Raw genomic sequence first — 25,227 nt, forward strand, 5'->3', positions numbered from 1 at the left:
AATTTTGGAAATCACATTATGAAAGCATAGCAAATAGCTCCTTTTGTCTTTAATAGGCTTGCCTTGAAAAATTTGTGAAGTTTTATCAAATTTTTATTCTAGTAAATGAAACTATTTCTAAGCAGTTGGCAAATGGTTAAGGTTTTTTTATAAATCCAAAGTCTGTATTTGGACACATCCTGTACTGAGACAAAACAATGAATTCAGACACAATCCTTTGCTTGGACTCAAGTATTTAACTTGAACATGAACCCAGTGCTAGCTAAAACCCTTTACTGAGACGAGAAGACTCCATGTGAACACAACCTACCACTTGGTCATAAACCATGTGCTTGGAAAGAATCTATTACAGGGACAAAATGGATGACTGAATATTGCTTAGTGCAGCATCAGAAATGTTGCAGTTTGTAGCTGTTAACAGATTCTTGCTGGACTCCTTAACCTGCAGGTGCCCTCAGGCTTAATTAGACCAGTCTCCAGTTCACTTACGAAATGTCAGTTTCAATCTAGATATGTATGATAGTGCCAGCATGGTATGTATATGAACTTGGATAAGTAATGATGTGTACATATTCATCTGTGTATGTAAAATGGTTAATGTTGACATATCTCCTGGAAGTTGGTATGAAGTGGATGACGTTGCTTATGACAGCCTGACACTACAGCCAGGAAGCGTGTTGGAATGTAATGGACACATGATGATAGCATGTTGCTATCAGAGTTTAGGTAATAAAGTCACCCAAGGCCCTGCAGTGCCACAATCCACTTCTGTTGCCCAGTACTACAAATCAGTTTTATGCTACAGGCCATGGAGCTTGAAATGAATCAGCTGACAAGTTACTGTAAGAGAGAGACAGCATCAGTGGTCACTGCACATTCATGTAGACCGACTAACATCAGCAACAGCTAATGTTAGGTCACCCTCTCTCAGTATAAACATTCATTTGTTCAAATTTGGACTACCACCTGTCCTGGGATAAACAACCATCTGTCCCTGAATAAACAAATATCAGTCCCACGTTAGGTAGCAATCTGTCCCTGAAAAGACAACCTTCTGTCCCTGAATACACAGTCATCTATGCTGGGGCGGAAAACCTGCTCTTAACACATCGACAACCATCTGTCCCAGGGTGAACAACCATTTGCCCTGGGATGAGCAACCATCTGTCCTGAGATGAACAACCATCTGTCCTGAGATGAACAACCATCTGTCCTGAGATGAACAACCATCTGTCCTGAGATGAACAACCATCTGTCCTGAGATGAACAACCATCTGTCCTGGGATGAAAAAACATCTGTCCTGGGATGAAAATCATCTGTCCTGAGATGAACAACCATCTGTCCTGAGATGAACAACCATCTGTCCTGGGATGAAAAAACATCTGTCCTGGGATGAAAATCATCTGTCCCAGGGTGAACAACCATCTGTCCTGAGATAAACAACCATCTGTCCTGGGATGAAAAAACATCTGTCCTGGAATGAACAACCATCTGTCCTGAGATGAACAACCATCTGTCCTGAGATGAAAAAACATCTGTCCCAGAGTGAACAACCATCTGTCCTGGAATGAACAACCATCTGTCCTGGGATGAAAAAACATCTGTCCCAGAGTGAACAACCATCTGTCCTGGAATGAACAACCATCTGTCCTGAGATGAACAACCATCTGTCCTGGGATGAAAAAACATCTGTCCCAGAGTGAACAACCATCTGTCCTGGAATGAACAACCATCTGTCCTGGGATGAAAAAACATCTGTCCCAGAGTGAACAACCATCTGTCCTGAGATAAACAACCATCTGTCCCAGAGTGAACAACCATCTGTCCTGAGATAAACAACCATCTGTCCAATGTTAGGGAGCAATCTGTTCTAGGATGAACAACCATCAGTTTCTGAATACAAAACCATCTGTCTGAGGATACATACGATATACAATACCTCTGTATACAGCGCCAGAATCCAATATAGTTGCCCAAAGGCACTGCGAGTCCACATCGGAAGTAAGTTATGGTAGAAAATGAATATTTAACTGGCTTTTGAATGGTGCAAGGTCAGTCAATGATTGAAGGTCTTGTGGTAGATTTTTCCAGAGGTTTTTACCATTTGAAGAGAATGCTTTGTCATCAGAAGACTTTGTTTTTGTACATTGAATTTGCAGAAATAATTGGTCACAATGCGCGACCATCTGTCCTGGGATAAACAACCATCTGTCCCAGGTCAGACAAAATCTGTCCCAGTTTGGACAACCATTGGTCCCTTGAGTGGACAACCAATTGTCCCTGGACATATGACCATCTGTCCTGGAATAAACAACCACCTGTCCCAGATTAGACAACAGTCTGGCCCAGTTTGGACAACCATATCTACTGCCATTCATCTGTATGATAAATCCTTCTGCTCCACTTGAGCAGTTTCACCCCACAGTAAGGCAGGATGGTAATCACACAAGCCTACTGTGTTTTTGTGCTTCATATGTGCCAACAGTGTTAAGAATTATCCTCTTAGGTTTGATAACTAGACCTGAGTGAAGGATCAGACAGGCCTTTTAGTGCACTGTTGTGGTATGAGCATGTCTTTTAACACTGCTTGAGAAGTATGTTGCCACACAGAACATTGTCCTACTCTATCTTCACTGACTTCAGATACTATGGGGTCCTTGTCATGGAAAAGAAAACGGAGTAGAAGAGAACAGACATTATATGAAATATTTGTAAAACAAAATTTCTGATCTACTGATAGAAATGTTACTAAGGATGGGCTACTGAGGATTGTCTGAACTTGAAATCCATATTTAGGAGACATTTTGTATCTGATTGAAAACTGTGTGTTTGTGTCTATTTTCAGCAGTAATGCTTACTCCTCTGCAGCCAGTTAGAAAAAGCTCAGGAAAGAATGATATCAATGTTTTAGAATAAATATTTCGCGGTTTCACGAGGCAGTATTGACATTTGCAGTTTGTTGAAATGTCAGAAAAGTTTCTTTACAGATGCCTCAATGGCAGTTGTGTTTGATAGATATACAGCATGTGGCCATATTATTATGTACAAACATGGTGGACCGACTGTTGACTACAAACTTATGCGAAAGTTCAAAGTATCGTAACTCATTAAATATAAACAGTCTTACCTCAATATTTTGTGATGTGTCCCTTGTTCCTTATTATTTTCCACATCTGCCTTGGAATCGATGAATAAAGATTTCTGATGAAAATGACGGGAATATTTTCCCAGAAGTCCTGTAATTCGTGTTCCAAGTCAGCAGCCGACTGGATGTTTCTTCGGCCTCTCTGAAGTCTGTTCTTCAGGTAGAGCCAACAGTTCGCAATAACTGTCTGTCAATTACTCGATTCCAGTAATTGTTCACTGTGGGATATCGTTGTCCCCAGGCTAAATGATTTCTGACATTATAGTCACAAATTCTGATTTTCTTTCTAATAACACGCCAGTGAAATTTATTTTCTTGTAATCGCCTCTTTATTGTCCTCGTCGATACAGATGTAGCCCTATTGTTGTTAAAATTATCAGTTACTTCATCCAAAGGTGAAATCCAATTGCCTCTGACCAACCTTAAAAGTTGACGATTGTCCTGAGGAGTCAGTTTCCTCATACGGCCTGTTCGGTGCGTATTTTCAACTGATCCACGTTGAATAAACCGCTTTACCACTGAATAGACACTGCTTCAAGGCATTCCAAAGAATCTTGCAATGTTAGAACATTTTTCGCCGCTTTGAAACTTTGGTACAATTAAATGACTCCGACAAATCAGCCGATTTTCCCATTGTTGCTGGCAATAACCAGAGTATGTAACAGACAACAAGTGGATTAAAAATAGAATCACGTGAAAGACATGTGACATCGTGGTCGATCATGTGACAAAATATGGCGACTATACGCTGTGTCATTTTGGACTTACAGTATATTGAAAACAAACATCGCTATACACAATGTGGACGCCATTACAATTGTACGTAATAATATGGCCATGCGCTGTATGTTCAAGAGAGTCAGTGTTGTCCACCATACTCTATGTGTCATTAAACCTCATCATATGCATCCTACAAAGCTTCAATCATTTCAGATTGGAACAATGAATTGGAATTACTAACACCTTAGGCAAGTAAATTTGTTCAAAATTTCCTCTGATCACCCAGCAGTAAAAGGGTACCTTTTACCACCTAACAGGTAGCTTGGGTTATATAGGGTTATATAAGTGTATGGAAAAGGTGTGGTACAAATGGCCATTATTATTGCTGTTATAACTGAATAGATTCTTACATACGTAAATTAGTGGATCCAGAGAAAGCACAAGTTGTTTATAAACACAAGTTTTTTGTAGCCACAAGTATGGTTACAAGTATGCTTTGTTATGCTATGTATTTTACACATTTCAGGGTCTGGATGATAGACTAGAAACAAGGACGGTTTGATATTGAAGAAAAACGTGATGTGGGCTGTTGTTTTCCATACAGTAAAACTTTGCAAGGGGAATAAACCTTGATACTGTCTGATTTCCCAAATGTGGTCTGATTGCACCAGGGTTTGACACATCCAATTTGATGGAGTCACATTTTGTATAAAGTACTCTTACAGACAGGAACAATGGACAGCTATCATATGAATGTTCGAATTGCCTGAAAGGACATGGAATGTTCAAACCTTCAGAAATGACATGGAATGTTGGAAACTCTAGAAAAGTCATGCAATGTCTAAATCTCAAAAAATGATTTGAATGCTGGAACCTGTAAAAATGGCATGGAATGCTATAATCTCGATAAAATTATTTGAATGTTTGAACCTCTAGGAATGACATGGAATATGATCTCCAGAAATGACATAGAATGCCAGAATCTCCAGAAATGACCTGAAATGTTCAAATCTGCAGAAATGAGGTAAAGATAGAGCACTTGAAAATCATGAAATACACAAAGCCTTTCTTTCATTATCATTTGTGTTTTATCTCATGGGTATCTGAGAATGTAAAACAAGCTTCCAGCCCCGTCTGATTAATCCATCAATCACAGAGATATTATGCAGGTGCTCTAATAGCTTGACCATATATAGGGTAATGCTGTCAATGGTTCCCCCAGTGTGTTAGTGTCACTCAGCAAGATTGAGACGAGATGGTATCAGCTGTCAACAATTTCTATTGCTGTTTATTCAGAATTAATTCAGATGGCATCATAGCTTCTCTGTTTGCAGAACAAGTTCATTGCAGCTCGCTTAGATAGTAATTGTGTCTCTAATGCTTTTGCATGATTCATAGTATTTCAGTTTTGTCATTCATTCTCTGAGTTACGGAAAGCCCAAAATGATCATGGCACTCTTGATGCGGATTCTGTTATGTGATCATCTCTGTCAGTTTTCTATTAAAATTCAGTTAGAAGAGTCAATGTGCTGGTGATTGATGGATTTCATCTATGAATAGATATCGTGAGATTCTCTCTGTTTGAGATCAACATTGTATTTAATGCTGCATACTGAGTTATCAGTTTCACTTGTGTGGAAGGATAATAGATGGTATTTGTCTCTTATTGTCTTCATCTGGCAACAAATCCCAGCTTGTTCAAGTTGTGGAATTTTTGGAATATCATGCACAGTTCTTGTATCATATCTTGGCATTCAGAGAGTTGCCATTTAAAATTTAGAAATTTAACATTGGAGATGTAGAGATTCATTATTTTTAGCTGATAGGCTTTTTATGGGGTTACCCTCCATGTCCGTCTGAAACAAGGAATGTACTCTATAGTCTTCTCAATAAAAATTGCACTGTGGAATTCAACAAACTTATACATGGGCTTTCTTGGGACTCAAATGGTGTGCAACTCACATTTTGTTTTTGTATTTTATTTTTTTTTTTTGTAAGTTTAGAGACATTTGAACTTAAGTACATTTTGCTAAATTTCTCTATGATGATAGTATAATAGGGAACCAAGGTGTACACCCCCATTATCCACTTTTCCCCAAAACTGCTTTATGGAATTCATTTAGATTACACATGTGCTTTACAGGGACTCTAAAGATGTGCATGTCATAGTTTGATTTTGAATTTTGTTTATTTTTCCAATTTTACTGGCATTTGAACTTACATAAATTTTGCTGAATTTCTCCCTGAACATAGCGTTATAGGTAGTGGATGAGGTCTATCCACTTGTCCACAAGAGCTGCTCAATAGAACTGATTGAGCTTCTACATGTGTTATGTGACTGAGACTCATACCTTGTTCGACCTGTGAAGGTCCCGGGATAGATTAGGCCTTCAGCAACCCAGGCTTGCCATAAAAGGTGACTATGCTTGTTAGAAGAGGCGACTAACGGGATTTGGTGGTTAGGTTCGCTGACTTGGTTGACACATGTCATTGGTCCCCAATTGCACAGATCGATGCTCAATTTGTTGATCACTCAGCCCCAGGACTGTCTGGTCCAGACTCGATTATTTACAGACTGTCGCCATATAGCTGGAATATTGCTGAGTGCTGTGTAAAACTAAACTCACTCACTCATTCATACCTTGCTCATCCAGTTTCTTAATTTTGTCACTTTTATAGATGTTTGAATTTATTTGAACTTGGTTCTGTTCATCCTGTTTGTCCCATACAATAGGGGGTGTACTTTATCCACATCTCCTCAAAACTACTTGACATAACTCATTTATCTGAAATTGTTTTTTTATAGAGACTCAAAAGGTGTGCTGCTCATATTTTGTTTCATTGGGACTTGAAAGGTTTACATAGCTGTATAGCACTTGAACTTGTTTAGTAGAAATTAATCACCAGAGCACAGTCAGTGTAGGGACTGCTTCCTACAGCAGTGGTGGCAATTTTGTCTTGTTTCAAAGGTGACTCTTAATGTTTAGAGATATTTCTCTGATAAATGAATAAAGAATAGTGAGCCTGGCTGTTTTATTTCTATTTACTGGACCCGTGAAGTCCAGGAGTAGAATAGGCCTCCATGTTTGCCATAAAAGGTAACTCATGATGCTTGTCGTAAGAGGCAACTAATGGGATCAGGTGGTCAGACTAGCAGACTTGGTTGGCATGTCATCGGTTTCCAGTTATGCAGATTGATGCTCTTGCTGTTGATCAGGTCCAGACTCGATCATTTACACACCGCTGCCATATAGCTGGAATATTGCTGAGTGCGCCATTAAACTTTACTCACTCACTCACTCTATTTATGGACAGTTGATGAAAAATACAGAGAACACAATGTACTATGATTACAATGTTCAGATGACCTTGATAATGCCATGTTGTGCCATTTCTGGTAGTGCATGATAATACCAATGTGTTCACCTGGCATTGTATCAAGGATAGCACTTTTTTCACATTCAGAAATATCAGAAAAGCAAAGCTCAAATATCCAAATGACTGTCAAGAAATGAAAGCAAATTAGCCACTGGCAAATTGTTTTTACATTGACAGAAAGAACTGAGGGTTCTGATAACCAAACACTCACTCTGGGTTTTAGGCGAATTTGTGACATAACTGTGCAGAGATTGTCACTCTGTATGTGGTGACATTCACACATCTTGTGTGTTGTCTCAGGCCATGGGTTGTAACATGGGTTTTAAGCACAGTTTCAATGCCCATCAAATGCCATTAATAGGAAATATCCCAGATGGTTCAAGTGTGAGCATTTTCAGATTTTCAGATGATATGATGACTGAGATTGATTTGGATCCCATTATTGTGTTTTGTACCTCAATATTTAATCATGTGATGTAATTAACTGATGGACTCCTAGGGGTCAAGAAAGACAACACTTTGTCATTGTTTTCACAAGAGTTTTCGTTTTAGGCACGTGTTAGTAAAATTGTCATATGTGGGCATTTCATAAATTGCATTTTCATACTGTATGGAAAATTGTCATTTTCACAAATTTACTTAAAATACCAGACTGGCTAAATTATATTATGAAGTTCCAGTGCACATAAGGAATAATAATGTATTAATTCTGCTATCAATATATCAATAAATTACATTAACTTTCTTTCAGTAATGATGATTTTTTGTCACTGAAACTAAGCTTCAGAATGTTTTCCACAGAAAAATAGATGGACATTTTTTGCAAACAGTGTATAAAATAGCTGAAATACGAAGGGTCACAAAGATCTCAATTCCAAACTGCAATTCACCTTTGTTGATCAATGTGAGGATACACCCTTACACTATCAACTACCCATGTGGGTGGTGGTGTAACACAGACTGCAACCCAGTCCAAAAAATATGGGATATCATCTGGATTCCCAAGGGAGAAACCAATAACAAAAACGTCAACCAGTCCTTGCAATAGCTCTTGATTAGGATCCCTTTAATACGTGTATCCGCTGGGAACAGAGGTGTATACATATCCTACAAATCTATTGTGGGTTCCATATTGACTTCAGTGTTATTAACTTCATCTTGGTGACTAAAGGTAGCTCCTCAGACGTGGTACCACTGACAGGATTAATTAGGAAAGCTCCACACAGAAATCGAAATGACTTAGAAGACAGATGACCTCAGGTTATGCCTGCTGTAACTACACACCTGCTCATTAGAAAAACAAATATGACTGTGTTTGAGAAGGATGTCAGAGTGTGTATTATGTGATTAGATACGAGGTGGCCATCTGTGCTGCCCATGACACCACTGTGAGTCATAGTCTCCCAACTCCCTGAGTAAATCCGAGTTTATAAATGTCGGATATGCTATCATTGCAGATCAACACAAAAGTTGTTCCTGTTTTTTAGATCAATTTTATTAATGTTGGTGCAGTGATTTTGTTCTCAACATGGTATATGTGTTGCCATACCTGAATGTCTCCATAACTGCTTGTGTATGGGTTTCAGTCTGTGCTGGTAATGCATGTTCACAGAATTGTCCATATAATTTTATTCAAGGATTTTATGAAATAATTTTCCATATTGTTGTATTTCCTGAGTGAGAACAATATCTGCATGACACGTGTGTAATAATTCTGTATTACCAATTGTTTTGTTACTTCTGAGCTCCTGCTGACTGACCTGCTGCTGAGTACTGTCTCAAAAATCCCCAACAATCTAGACCTTTGATCTCGCTTGACTTCTTACTTCTCAACAGGTTGAAATGATGTCAACAGCACACAGTATGGAGGTGAATGTTAAGTGATTGTATGAGTACACATGGAATATTTAGTACATCGAACCCTTTTGGAAATAAAACAATATGCACAACTTGTTTCTTAGGTACAGCAACCAGTTCTCTCTAGTGGATTCCTATTTTGATTGTTAAGTGTTGATGATCATCCACTTGATTACTGTATTGAAAAGTGTAGCTATATCCATGAAGCCTGGCAGGGCATGTGATTGAATGAGCTGCTGACGGGTTTATGGTGTAAGTGTTGATAGTGGAGACAGTAGAGGGAGTGAGGAGTTAGATTACTGGTATAGAGGTGACAGTTGTTTGAGGTATAAGCACAGATATCTATACATAACTGAACAGAGAGGTGTACGGAGGCAGATATAGACATAACTGTCCATTGAAGTGACAGTTGCTACTAGCTGTGGACTGCTCCACATACTCAGATCAGTGATATAGAAGTAATATTTGGGTGAGGTATGAAGAAGCAGGTCAGTGATATAGAAGTGACATGTTGATTAGAGTCTCAAGCTAAATGGTTTGAAATTTGGTTTAAAAAAGCTCCGAGACAAATATTCCCTTCTAATGTCAAGGTGACATTATGAAACATGTTTACTTATACAATGGTGTGTCCTTAGAGATAGCTTGGAATACATCTTGTTACAAATGCAAGGTGTTAATGTGTGCAGTGGGTTCCAGATATCTATGAAATATGATGACTCACTGTCCGTGAAACTGAGAGTTGACTGTTATACCTAATTATATAAGTGCAGATAGTTTGTAGAGGAATTACAGTTTAACAAGGTAGATATTTCATGCTGATACTTTAGACAGATACATGTACAAACCTAGATTTCTCAGGCATCAAAGATGTCTGTATGCAGGAAAGTCTTGCTGAGGGCAGTGTCCACTCTCATGGTTACTTCTTTCTATTTTGATGTTACAACTAACCAACCAGTTTCACCTGTTTCATTGAGGAACAGCTGTCTAACTATTACCAGTGTGTATACACAGAATCTCCATTCTGAAATCTTCTGTCCATCAACTTGGTACAAATCCCCACAACAAATGAGCATCTTGAGATTTACTCATGGCTGCAAACATACAGTGTTTCTTTGGGAAGAAAAAAATAATTTATGATGTCTTCCATTTATTTCAAATGGTTAGATCAATAACATTGTGATTCAAGTTCATTGAGGCTAGAAAAAAAAACAGGAGAAAAAGAACAGCTATGGATATAACAGCTTGAAAATCTTGATGAACCTTTTGTCCTCAGAACCCAAGAGCAGTAACATTTTAAAATGTCAGTGGCCACCACGGTTCTGTTTCCAGGAGCATTTGTATGTGTTGGGAGTAGCCAGTCACAGATTAACTTTGAAGGTGTTAAATATCTCCTTGTGATCAGCCTGACCCAAGCATCAGCCCCAGGATGCACTACTCATATTTTCTGTGTAAAACTGTCATGCTAGATATTTATGTGATGGATGTAGAAGAAATCAATAAAATTTGCAAGCAAGAGAAAATGAAGAGTGAAAGTGATGGTCGTACTGCCACTTGTCTTGATGATCATGATGATGCTTTCTCTACTTAGTTGTCAGAGCCACGTGAGATCTATGGACACTGTGAAGGACTTTGTAGCCAAATGTCATCCCACTGTCTTTATATCTCAAATGTTGGAATTAGAGGTCAGTCCATTGCTCAGTGCTTCTTCACTATTTGCAGCATCTGTAGTATTGATTGATGCTGAATAGTTGGGGGATTTATGGCTTGTCAGTCTACACAGGATCATACATTATGTCTATCAGATTTGTTACTGACTGCCTATAGAAATGGAGGATTAATTGTCAGAGACAATTTGTGTATGATATATGAGAAAAGCAGGCAGTTCTAAGTGCTGGAAATGGTGATGCAGGGTGCACAGAAGGAGGGTTATTGGCTGTGCTGGAGGATTTGGGATAGGTATGATAAGGGTTTGAAAAGTGCTTGTCAGTCAGTCCATCAGAGGTGCTGGAGCTGCAGTGCCAGTGGATTGTACATCAGTGTTGCTGGATCAGGCAAACCAGCATTGGGTTGCAAAAGATACCATTCACATTATCCCTGTACAACACACAGGAGAACATACGGTGAAAAATGAATCCAACTCAGGTCTGGAATGGCAGGTCAATATTGCTCAGCTCTAGCCTGAAATTTAGGTGTTCAGGGGTTCAAAACTCCCATTGCCTGATGCCCGGGACAAGTCAGTTTTCATTTCGGGCAGGACCCGTGAAGGTCCCGGGGTAGAATAGGCCTTCAGCAACCCATGATTGCCATAAAAGGTGACTATGCTTGTTGTAAGAGGCGACGAACGGGATCGGGTGGTCAGACTAGCTGACTTGGTTGACACATGTCATCGGTTCCCAATTGCGCAGATCGATGCTCATGTTGTTGACCACTGGATTGTCTGGTCCAGACTCGATTATTTACAGACCGTCGCCATATAGCTGGAATATTGCTAAGTGCGACGTAAAACTAAACTCAATCACTCACTCATTTCAGGCAGTCAAATAATGGTATCTCATTTGTCTGAGTGGTACTGGATAATTTCCAAGTTATTTACATTTTGAAATCACTTCATATGTGCACAAAATTTTGCAATGAAAGCAAAAAAGGAAAACCCTACATTACTATTTATCACTTTCAGATATGCGTAAGGATGGTGTAGTGTGTGTATGTATGTATGTATGTATGTATGTATGTATGTATGTATACACACACACATATATATATATATATATAGAGAGAGAAAAACACACACACACACAAATACACACATGTAAATTAACAGAAGTAACATGTAGGAGAAGATCAGTGTTGTGTTATTATTTCGGAGACTACTTACATACAAATACACACACACACACACACACACACACATATATATATATATCATGCATACACATAAACATACATATACGTACATCCATACACATACATATATATACATACGTCCATACACAGATAATATACATATATACACACATCCATACACATATACATACGCATACACACACACATACATATACACACACATACACATATATATATATACACACACATATATATATATGTACACATATATACAGATATATACACATACACACATACGCATACATACACACAGATACATACATATATATACACACATACATATACATACGACCCGTGAAGGTCCCGGGGTAGATAGGCCTTCAGCAACCCATGCTTGCCATAAAAGGCGACTCAGCTTGTCGTAAGAGGTGACTAACGGGATCGGGTGGTCAGGCTCGCTGACTTGGTTGACACTTGTCATCGGTTCCCAATTGCGCAGATCGATGCTCATGTTGTTGATCACTGGATTGTCTGGTCCAGACTCGATTATTTACAGACCGCCGCCATATAGCTGGAATATTGCTAAGTGCGGCGTAAAACTAAACTCACTCACATATACATACATACACATATACATACATACACATACACATACATACATAGACATACACATACATACATACACACACACATATGTATACACATACATATATATGCATATATATATGCATATATATATATACATTTATGCATATATATATACATTTATGCATATATATATATATATATATACATTTATGCATATATATATATATATACATTTATGCATATATATATACATTTATGCATATATATATACATTTATGCATATATATATATATATATATATATACATTTATGCATATATATATATACATATATATGCATATATATATATACATACACACATATACACATCCACATACATATGTATATGTATGTATATATATATGAACTGAAATCACTTTTCTCTGAAGATATATGATTGCAACGTAGGAGAAGATCCTTGTTGTGTATGTCCTTGGTTAAACACTGTACTGAAGTGTATCCAGGCTCTCTTTTTGCAATGCATATATCTTGCTTATTTGAAACATATCCCATCTCTGTTCTATTAAAGAGTCTTTATGATTAGTCTGACTTGCTCACTTTGTCAGACTGTCTCTTAAATCTCCCATCTCACTGTGGCTGATTTTTATCATCCAAAGCTGTGTTCCACAAGAGATATTGCTGGTGTGAGATCAGGCAATATCTCCTAGGAGATATCATTTTGACAGTAGATTTTGACTGTGCCCTCAGAATGCTATGACGAAATGAAGTAGATGACGTCACAGTGCTATGACATTGCTGCGCTGCAAATCTAATGTCAGTACTGTGTTTGGAGATATACATTTTCCATTGACAATGAATGATAAATAGAATACTGAAGTCAATTATATCAACACATTCATAAAGGTAAAAATATCCTGGGCAAGCCTTGGATATTTGTTACTTTATCAACACTTGGGTGAGATTCTCTGTGTATTTATCAAAATTTTATATATTCAGACACTAAGCATTAGTGTGAATTTGAGCAAATCTCACGTACTTGAAGTTCTTATCACATATTATCATAGTATCTTGTACTGTGTTGGACATGTACACCACTCAATTTATTGAATCCTTGATTTTCATACATTCACAGACAATGCAAAGTGCATTCTAGCATACGACAAAATGTTATGGATGTCAACTTCTTTTTTTTTGTTTAACACAGTGCTCCTGGTCTATTCCTTGGAACATTTAACTAACAGTTAAACAGGATATATATATATACTAATAATGTGCACACAATGTGTGCATTTGATAAGCGACAATATAGGATCAAGAACACCTGAATTATTTTTAAAATTCCAAAGCATGGAATACCCTCTTGCTAAAATTCAATATGTTGAAGGGCTACTGATTAGTAGGTGCTGCTTTAAAGAAATATTCAAAATATATTGGCTGCAGATTTATCAGAGATTAGGGTTCATTTCTCCAAAAGCAATACAGACAAGACATTTCTAAAACATATACATAATGAAAATAAATGTTTTAATATGAGGTTGTACTCTTTGTTCACAATTAAATGTGCAGGACGGTGACTTTATTGACCTACAAGTAGTCCTGTTTGATCATCATTGTTTCCCTTGTTCCTGTATTCATGAAGTTAGGCTGATGAGAGATGCAGATCACATCTTTTACACTTGAAAGTGATTGTTATGGTGTGTTTTCTGCTCACATTAAAGAAGACATCAAGAGGTGCATTATGCATTAACTAGGGTACTGATATCTGGCCGAGGGGATTTGCTTTACCTTTGATGACTACACTGTCATCAGTGATGTGTGGCTGTGTGCTTCCTATGGACTACACTCCGTGAGATGATCCCTTTCAGTGTGGTGTAAGGATTGCACTTGCAGTATGGTGTGTGAGTGTGGTGCAAGTAGTGTGGTGTGTGGTGCAAGGAATGATAAACCACAATCATTGTAGTTTTGAGTTGGCTCTTCCCTTTCTTCCCCATAATCAAGTTAGGAGTGTGGTATAGAAACATTTGAACTAACTACCTTAGACCTTTCTAGTGGCTAAACCAATCTAAAAGTACAAGGTACAGCTGCACAAAATCTGACTTGGCTACTGTCTATTCAAACTAGGGTGAAGAGCATGAATCCTTAGAGGTGTGTTGCATCATTAGAACCAGTTTGTAACCAAGCAGCCATTTCACATCACAGATTCAGTAAAATACCTCTCTAGTGCCATGAAATGGGAGTACAATTGTTTCATGTTCTCTTATGTAACATCTTTCAGTACTTGGCCTTAAGGAACAAAAGCTAGTTAGACATCTACAAAATCACAGGCATAACATGTATGTTTTGATTTGTTACATTGGTAATATGTTTGATAAAACAAAACAGAATTTTTCAACATATGTTTGTTTAATCTATTGCTTCGTTCCCCACTTGTTTGCAAATGTTTTGTTGCATCTTATTTTCAAATGTGAGAATGCCAGTGGAAGTTGGGCACATTTTGTTTCTTCTGTTGTTTTGACATAATGTAACAGTGCCTATGTTGAAAGTAATAGTGCTCGTTGTCAAGTTTTGAAACTTAAAACAGTACTTAGTGAGCACCACTGGATAATGTATGAACAGACAACCCGAACTTAGTCACATTAACCTATTTGGAATCAGCATCTTGAAGTCATTCATTTTTTTTGTCGAAACAGGCTGAAAGAAAATAAATATATGAAATGTATAATCAGCCTAACAGACAAGCCAAGTGATTTGTTGCAAACTGTACTTCCCAAGAGGTAAACTGGAAATGCCCTGCCTGGACTACCTGTAGGTGAAGTATCCCCCTCCTTACCTGTATATTAGAGATGGAGGAGGGGAATAATTGAAGATGTGATCTGCACATACAGGTGGCAGGCTGTAATTTCAGCCTTGATTTGTTTTGTACATCTCAGGGATAAAATGAGTGCTGATTAATTTCTTCCCAAATCATGTTGTTTTGTGTTTCAGACTGAACCACCCCAACATTGTACAGCTGGTGGATGTGTTTGATGACAAGACACATGTCTTCCTCGTCATGGAACTGTGAGTAGCAATTGGAGCACCAGTTGTGATTTGTTAAAATCTCACATTCAGGCAACATGCTCAGGTCACAATATCTCACATTCATTTCAGCAGTGAGTCAGTCACAGAGCACACATACAATAGAGTCAACCATGTCACATTCAGATCCCAATTGAGTTGTCACCCATCTCATGTTTAGGTCAGAATGGAATGAACCACATCCCATTCAGATCAGAGCAGAGTCATCCATGTGAGTATGAGTTATTGGCAAATACGCATTCAGGTCATAACAGATTCCACCATTCACAACAGTCTCTATGGTTGAATCAACAATTTTTTCTATTGTTGACATATGTATCCTGTTTGAGATTCGGGTTGAGGGATCAAGTGGTCAGACTCACTTTCTTGACTGGCTGTGTGTCATATTACGCTGCTACCCCAGATATTTTGCTGATACAGCTTATACAGTTGAACACAGAAGCAAACAAAACCTCCTTTCTTGTGGACTGCCGCCATGTAGATGAGTGCAGCGTGAAACTAAACTCACTCACTCCTTTCTTGTGTTCACCCTCCCAGTGGAGTCCAGTTGCTACCAACAACCACCATGCCATTTTCAGTGGTGCCCTTAGTGCTTAGTGGCATATAGCTATTGACCAAATAGAAATATTCCAATACAGACAAATAATATATCTTGAATGCTGAGACATTTTGGAGAAGGTCATGTTATTGACAAATTACTGTGGCACAGAGATTGATACATCAATACTTACCCAGGAGATAAGCACAGGGTAATTCCCAGAAGGTGGTTGTGAATAGCTGAACCTCAGCCTCTGATGAAGTATTTTCAGTTGCTTTGCCCTTTCCGAAACATCACTAACAATTTGTAAGAGAATCCCACCCCCACCCTCTCAACTTTGGCTTCATTCTATCATAGGGCTTCATGATCCCTCATATTCCCAGCTTAGACTTCGCCTTGGAGACAGATAGATGCCAGTCCTTATCCCTTCAGCCTAGTTCCCTTTGTACAACAATAAGAAGATGGAGAGACAAGAAGTTGATCAAGTACCTCCTGAATCATTCTCCCACATCTGTCTGCCCATGCTCCAAGGTCAGCGTCTCTCCATCTTCCTGCACTGTCTAACATAGCAGACACCCCTGGAGGGCTTTTTATTCAAAATAGGCTCCAAGTTCTTCAAGCTGTAGTAACAATGTCACATTCAATTATTTCAAGGCAGCAGTGATGTAGGTACAGTACTACGGTAAACAATATTCACTCAGTTGTATTAATATAGAACCTGGCTGCACACAAGATGCTGACAGTGAGGTATATCACATGTGCTTGATACTGATTAAAGTGCACGGGACCCACAGAGAGTTGAAATGAGTCCCAAGAGGTCCATTTCATGGCTTGGTGATAAATGTGGAAAGAGGACTTCTGTGAAATGATACTGATTAAATCAGTGTTCTCCAATAATACAGGTCAAGCTGGGCTTGTCCTTGGCTTGTCATTACTGTTCTCTGATGATGTTTGTGTGTGAGATTTAGTGCATCAGGTGTGCTGGAGGCCCTGTTAGGGAAAGCTGGTCATTGCTTTTAACAAAACAAACATTTTGTTGGGTGGCGGGGTAGCCTTCTGGTTAATGTTCACTGGTCATGCCAAAGATTTGAGTTTGATCCCTCACAAGGGTGACGATCTGTGAAGCCCACTTCTGGTGTGCCCCGCCATGATATAGCTAGAATATTGCCAAAAAGCACAAAAACTAAAACTCACTCACAAACATTTTTTATAGTAAGTTAACCTTTTGTTACATTTTTCAACTGTACAGATAACAGATGCACAGTAAAAGCCAAGTCTTTCGGGAATGAGGAATATTATAATTGGTATATGAATTTCCTGTTTGCCAGAATGCAGCCATGTTTTGGCAGGCATACTTTAAGTGTTTCACTGTTAAGTGTTTATGAAAAATCAGATGCCAATTAAGAAGATTACCTCCATTCTGAAGATCAGGTGGCATTGTTTTGAAGATACCCATCAAAGATCAATACCGTAACGAGCCAACATTGACAGCATGATAGATGCAGTCAGCCAGCACATCAGCTGCATGTCCTGTTTCTGAAACATCAAGTAAACATGTGGAGATCATTTAACATGATATTGAATGTTTGGATTAACTCCCAGTTAAAAGACCCAAGATAACAGACATTATAAGTAACAAATTTCAAACAGACTGTCCAGGGTGTATAATAAATATAGCTAAGACCTGATAAATACACTTAACACACACTCTGGAATGTTGTTTGATTGTTTTGGTGAACAACTTTAGGAATGAGTGTTTTTGGAAGATTTTGAACTGATGGAAGGGAGAGGTTGAACTGATGGTTTGGTGTTTTCAGTGTCACTGGTGGGGAGCTGTTTGACAGAATTGTGGAGAAAGGAAGCTACACAGAGAAGGATGCCAGTAACTTGATAAAGCAAGTTCTGGCTGCAGTTGACTATATGCACACAAAGGGGGTTGTACATAGAGACTTGAAGGTAGGTACAGCCTCATACAGTAGGTTAGACAAAGTGTCTGTATCTAGGTACACAGTTAAATGTCTATATCTGTCATCACAATGGATGGATACTCTGAAGGTAGGAGTTGACTGACAGTGAAGTATAGAAATAACAAACTGGCATTCTTGTGGTGAGATAAACATTATATAGGGCAACACCATATAAATGTTAAATGGAAAGTAATAGATAGGATTTGCCAGCTAAAACATTTAAAAAAATGTATGTGAATGTATGTTTTCATTACCTATTGTACAGAGGTGAAATAAAGCTTTTCTGTTTGCATTTTGCATGTGAGCTGTAAGTGTTATATGGTCAGACAGAAGGATAGACAACAGATGATGTATCACCATGTTAGTTTCTATCTGATGATTGTCCTTATAACATATGCAATGGCTGGAGTCACGTGAACATTTGCATGTGTCAGTTTTGAGTTGAACCCTACTGAATGAAGATGTATGTGAGTTAGTTTACACAGGTGTTTATACAAGTAATATGACAGTAAATTTGACAACAGTTAATGTCATGTTTACACATTCACACACATTGCCATGCACCCTGTATGTCATCTCCTACTCAGCCCAAGGTTTCCCAAGACCCTATGGTTGGTCGAGAGAGTTATGCTTGTGATATTGTTTTTCAGCCAGAGAATTTGTTGTACTACAGCCATGATGAAGATTCAAAAATCATGATCAGTGACTTTGGGTTGTCAAAAGTGGAGGGTACCGGGATTATGGAGACAGCATGTGGCACACCAGGATATGTAGGCAAGTCAACGCCCTTTGGAAGTCTTCATGTGTAGCAAGCAAGTGGCACATGCAGCCAGAGATTAGGTGTACCATTCATCCTAGTGGAGAACTCAGTACACATTGACAGATAACAAATGTCCTTGTTATCCCATTAAGGAAAGGTGGCACACATAGACTTATGACTGTTGCTTTGTACGAATGGGACCCTGCTATCATAAGCCCCAAATGTTCAGATGTGTTGTGCGATACTGCTATATTTTTATCATTTGATCTTCATTTGGCCTAGGGTCTGTAAATTTCCTTTCTGTAAGAAAATGATTATTGCTTGATAACATTGACCTATCATTTGTCATGTCTAGAACATTTTATCTTTCTCATTCAACTGTGAAGATTTTGTTGTTTCATATCGTAATATCCCAGAAGTGGATATGAAACAACTGCAAGCTAGCTGAGGTGCTGAGTAACATTTGTGGAACCTTTCAGTTAGAGTTAGACACTAATATATATAGCTACGTATACAATGCAAGTGTTAGTGTTTGTAGGAATGGTTAGTTATTGAGTACATATTATGATAAAGTGTTGAAGTAATCAGAGTCACAAGCTGTGGCCTACTGCCCCTTGTCCTTGTCTTGGCTTGTCCCCAGCAGGTTGTTGCTCAGCAGGTCCACTGTGCCATAACCTTGTCATTGACTGATTAGACAGATTGGATTGTCTGATTCTGGAACTTGGTTCAATGGAGGTCATCATACCTGGGGTGGGCAGTCCTTACACTGCATCACTGGTTTGTCTGGCTCAGACTTGATCATTCAAATGACTATCATATAGCTGAAATAAGTTTGACTATTGAGAAAAACAGTATCCTCAGGCATGATGTCACAAGGAACTGATCTGTCTGTGTCAAAGATGATTGTTGATTGTCTGTATCAATGGCTGTCTTCACCAAGGTGGTGGCTGTGCCTGTAGACAGCCAGATCAAACTCATGTCTCCACCATGGTGGTGGCTGTGCATGTAGACTGCCTGTATGAACGTCAGTCTCCACCAACTTGGTTGCCGTGCATGCAGACTGCCTGTATGAACAGCTGTCAGTACCAGTTTGGTGACTGCATTTAGGTTGCATGTATGAATCACTTTCTGTGTTACCTGTGTCCAAGGTAGTTGTTTACTGTGACTGCCCTTATGAAGAGTGTTTCATCCAAGGTCGCAGTTGTGCATTCCTGTGATGAACCTGTAGTGCTTGGCTTTGTTCCCAACACAACCTGCATGGGGTGTGATACTGCATTGATTTTTGCTTGTGTGTTTATCTCCTGATGTTCTTTGTTTGCAGCCCCTGAAGTGCTGGCCCAGCAGCCGTATGGAAAGGAGGTGGACTGCTGGTCTATAGGTGTCATAGCCTACATACTGTACGTCACGTAGCTCTCTGTACCTTACATACTATAGCTCAGTGTATATTTATTGTGTGGAAATTTGATACTGAAATTGTCTTTCTTTGATATGAAGTGGCATGGTTTAAAAAATTTCAGATATGTGTTTTATATATCTACATCTATCTATATCTATATCTCTATATCTGTCTATCTATCTATCTCATTCATATATATGTATATATGTATATGTGTGTATACAGTCATCCCTTGCAATACCATGCTTCACAATACCATGGATTCGGTTAAATCCACTGTTGCACTATGGTAAATAACATAACTAACATAATCTAGTGAAATTCAGTGGCAACTGACAGTGTTTATTGTACATATCCATTGTGTTTCAGATGCTTAAAACAGGCAGGGCTTTATGAATAATAATCATACCAACATCGTAGTAGTAACTTATGAAAGACAAGACATGCCATCAGTCGAGTTATTACCAGTACTTACAATGTCGGCTGTTAAACAACACACCACGCAATTAAACACAGTCATCCAAGAACTTATGATGTCAGAAAACACATTTTATTTGATTAAATTTAATCCCAATTTTATTCATCGAAACGGTTGACAGAAACAATGGAGACACCGTGAGTGAATGGCATTACCACATTCGTGAGTGTCCATTTTTCGTGCCTACAACGATAGCACCAATTTCACATTATTCTCAGCAACTGCGGACAGATTACAACCTTGTTATCCATGGATTCTGAGACCCGCGTTATTGACTCATTGAAGTCAATTTTAACAATTAAATGGCCAACATTTTGTTTTTTACAAGCAAAGTTGCAAGTACCGCGGGAAGTCAGCAGTGACTTGTCAAACTGTCTCCTACGTAAAATGTATCCACAGGTAACAGCCTGTGTTCATTTTTATGCTAAATATGTTTGCAGAAAACTGTTATTTCATGTATTGTGCACAATCAAAACTATATCGTGTTGTTGAAGGTGGAAATAAACAAACTTTGAAAATGAAAGCATGTATATATGTACGGGAAACTTGCAATCAAAAATCACTAGACATGATGATTTAATTGTTGTTCCTGTTATGCTACCTGTTATTCAACTAAGCTGGAAATAGCGATCAGTTGTGCACAGATGTTTGGACTAATGTACCAGTGATTCAGGAAAAAACAATCCGATAATATTACGTCAAAGAACTTCTGTTCCATTATCAGAATATTTTATATATTAAGCAGTTATTGTAACAGATATATTATATATTGCTATTGGGTTAGTATATAATGCATGTTCTGTTATGTCCTTGGAAAATACGATTTTACTTGGCCTTTGTTCTATAATGCAGAGGTCTAATAACAGAGGGAGTCGTCCGTGGACCCCAAGACGCATGTTATAGCAAGAGATGACTGTATATATATATATGTATAAAATCTTTATTCGTCAGGATGATGACATTTCAAGCATACAAGTAGTACCTATCATCACTGACGGCCTGAGGATGTCAGTGTTTGATATTAGATTTTTTATATATTCAATATCCATTTTTGTGAATCTGACAAAAATCAATAGAGGCCTAGTTCTTCCTTTCAAAGATATTGTTTTTCAATATAGATGTTTTTCGTGTCTATATTGAGTTCCACCGACCACATACAATAGCCTATAATTGCCTCCACCATGAATTGGCGGAGTATAGGATGTTGTTACCTGTGTTATACCTGTATGTCGGAAGGTGTTACCTGCATTACACCTGTATGTGGGAGGGTGTTTCCTCTGTTAATCTGTATGTAGGAAGTTGTTACCTATGTTATACCTGTAGGTTAGAGATTGTTACATGTGTTCTTACTGCGTGCAGGCTCTGTGGGTACCCCCCATTCTATGATGAGAGTGATGCAGAGCTGTTCAAGCAGATCCTAAAGGCAGAGTATGAGTTTGACTCTCCATACTGGGATGAGATATCTGACTCTGGTATGTCATGTACTTGTTTTCTTGACCCTGTAGAAACTGTTGAGTAGACCTCAAATAATTAATTGTGTTCCTTTCTCAGACAACTGTTTTTATTCCTTCATATTCAGCATTTCCAGAACCTAGGTCTTCAGTTCTGTTGCAATAAGTGACTACCATGATGTCCAAATGTACAGAATATTTTTACCCTGGTTCATCAAAGTTCCATGCAGTCTAAGCTATATGACTGAAAATTTCTAGGCAGTGGAATTCTGATTTGTGTAAGAAGTAACGTCCCTCGAGTTCCACTGTCATATGATAATGAAGGATTTGCCCCATCTTGTTGCAGCCAAGAACTTCATTCGACACCTTATGTGTAAGGATGTCAAACAACGATTCACATGTAAGCAGGCAATGGATGATCCATGGTAAGTAGTCACAGACAATATAGCCTGTTATAATGTTATAATTATCTGTTATAATTCAGGATGAAAGATATCACTGTTGTGATTGTAGTACCGATGCTAGAACCTGCTTGTACTGAAATATCTTGGGTGGGTCTCGTGTACTTATGATGATAAAGGGTCAGTTAAAACTGTTGTATATGATATTTCCTCAATAGCTTTATCAGTGACGTGAATGTACTGTTATTTTATGAGAGGGATGTGATTCATAACAGGATTTCTGGTAATGCTGCCTTGGACAAGGACATCCATGCTTCTGTCAGCGCTCAGATCAAGAAAAACTTCGCCAAGACAAGATGGAGGGTCAGTATACAGATACACTGTTGTAAATTCTTCATAAGTCAATCTCATATCCAATAATGATAACAAGTCACAGTTTGTTTACGGCCCTCTCTGTGGTGATGTGAACAACAAGACTATCTAGGTCAGACATGGTTGTCATCAACCCATGTTTGTTTTAAGAGTTGGTTGAGTTGCTGACTTGCTTGGCACTTAGCCAGTCAGAAAGCGACATTCATGTGTGAGGTAAGATAAATGTCATTGTATCCCATTTGCATAGATTGAAGCTCATGGTGTTGATCACTGGCCATGGGTTGTCTGGTCCAGATTATTTACAACCTGCTGCCATATAGCTGGAATATTGCTGAGTGAAGTGTTGAACAACAAACAAACATTAGGATGTTGCACATTCCGCATACAAGTGATGGCATGTTGTGTGTTGCAGCAAGCCTACAATGCTGCAGCAGTCATACGGCAGATGAAGAAACTGGCCATGCGCACTGAGGACAGCAATCACTGAATAAAGGGAGATCACTCTGACAGGCAACTCATGGAACTAGCAACTCTGAGGCTGGAGGATGTCCACACAGGGTTTCCGTTGTGGTTTGGATTGTGGGGCGCCAACTTGCAAATGGACAGACACAGGTGGTACAAAGGACAAACATGCAAGTTGTCATGACGATCAGACAATCATGTGTCGGACACACATGGGCGGTTTGCACTGTCGCACATATTTGGCCCTGATCACATAGCCTCTGTCGATATGATGTGTTGTAGCTCTGTTAGTGTCACTAAACCTTCACTAGTCTTGTAGATAACCTGTATTCCTAACTAAGATGCATAATTCCGCATAATATTTATGTACAGAACTTGACAAAGATGCTTCATTGCAAATAGTTTAATCTTTTTAGAAATACAATAAATAAGATTGCTCAATTAGTACATATTTTTATTAGAATGATACTGATAATCATTTTTCATCATGGTCAATCATTACTATGTACTTAAAACCTCCATGGCATATTCTATCCAGTGTGCACAAAACATTGGACATTAGTAAATACTAATACATGGAATTGACAGTAATATTGTAGAGATTTATATCATATTTTAGATACATCTAAAAATAGTTTTCATAGACTAATTGTTTGTGTAAATCTATTGTGAATATATGCACAGAAGTCACACAGGTTTACTTTTTTATTCACTTGAAGATTTTGACTGTTGTAACTTGTTTCAAGGAAGATACATTCTCAAGAATTTTGATGTAATGCAAGGAAAATTGTTTGAATTTTCTGTTCATGAAATTACATTACCTTGTAAATTGTAAATTTGTTTCCTGGAATTTGATTAAAGTGTGGCATTGTATTCGTGTTCAAAAATTGGATCTTAACATTTCTAAATGTTTTCACGTGAATGATTTGTTGTTTTTCCTTTATCTACAGAGAAAAGTAGGCTGATGTTTTCAGTATTTCATTCATATGTTCAGTGTAGTGGCTTCCACATTGTGTCAAAGTAAGGTGTTTTATTTCATCATGTTTGTTATGTTGGATCTTCTTTTCACATATTTCTTACTTCTTTTGCATAATTTTAAAGTGACATAATATCCCTACCCTGGTCATCCCAAATACTGGAACCTATTGTCAAATTTAAGAAATATTTAACTTTTGTAGGTTATATTGAATCTCCTCTGCCAAATATTTAACAGCTGAAATATATAATCAAACGTATGGTTTGTATTTATGTACTTTTTTATACTGTTTTATGAATTAAAACAGATATATATTGACATCAGATCAGATGTTATGAATTATTTTGAAATTGTATAGTTTAGAAGTTTTATTCATGAATATTAATGTGTCAAATATTTGAATCAATATGAATCAGTATTTGTTCCAAGCACACAAATCAACTATACAGTAGTACTGCTTCTCAGTTACACTTGAGTTATGATAGTCCTTATTCCAGCATACAGGAGTGAGGAGCAATGCAGTACTTGATGCTTCACTGGGAGTGAACAGAGGGGATGGTGGGGCAGTGAAGTGAGAAGATGCTTGTACAGGTGGGAATTGTGGCTGGAAGAAGTGACTAGTTAAGTAATGCTGGGTGGGTTATACAATGGTGGGGTAGGGGTGGGTGGAAAAGATGGCTACGGATTGTAATAGGGTGGGGAAGTGGTAAGTGAAAATAGGTGGCTTTTTACAATGGTTGAGTAGGGGTGAGTGGAAAAGAAGGCGAGGGTTATACAAAGGTGGGGTAGAAGTGAATGGAAAAGAAGTCTTGGGA

At 38.2% G+C, this 25,227-nt stretch overlaps 1 protein-coding gene across 1 annotated transcript in view; it reads left to right on the forward strand.

Moving 5' to 3' along the window:
• LOC137295839 (calcium/calmodulin-dependent protein kinase type 1-like) overlaps window positions 1-24,735 on the forward strand; it is a 72,522-nt gene extending 47,787 nt beyond the window's left edge. The window contains exons 3-10 of the mRNA XM_067827396.1: window positions 15,519-15,593; window positions 17,967-18,105; window positions 18,767-18,890; window positions 20,198-20,273; window positions 22,110-22,222; window positions 22,548-22,626; window positions 22,878-22,965; window positions 23,387-24,735. Of these exons, the coding sequence (XP_067683497.1) occupies window positions 15,519-15,593; window positions 17,967-18,105; window positions 18,767-18,890; window positions 20,198-20,273; window positions 22,110-22,222; window positions 22,548-22,626; window positions 22,878-22,965; window positions 23,387-23,461 (769 nt within the window). The 3' untranslated portion in view covers window positions 23,462-24,735. The remainder of the gene's footprint in view (window positions 1-15,518; window positions 15,594-17,966; window positions 18,106-18,766; window positions 18,891-20,197; window positions 20,274-22,109; window positions 22,223-22,547; window positions 22,627-22,877; window positions 22,966-23,386) is intronic.
• The last annotated feature ends 492 nt before the right edge of the window (window positions 24,736-25,227 follow it).

This window comes from Haliotis asinina, chromosome 9 (genome assembly GCF_037392515.1).
Source record: "Haliotis asinina isolate JCU_RB_2024 chromosome 9, JCU_Hal_asi_v2, whole genome shotgun sequence".
Taxonomy (NCBI): domain Eukaryota; kingdom Metazoa; phylum Mollusca; class Gastropoda; order Lepetellida; family Haliotidae; genus Haliotis; species Haliotis asinina.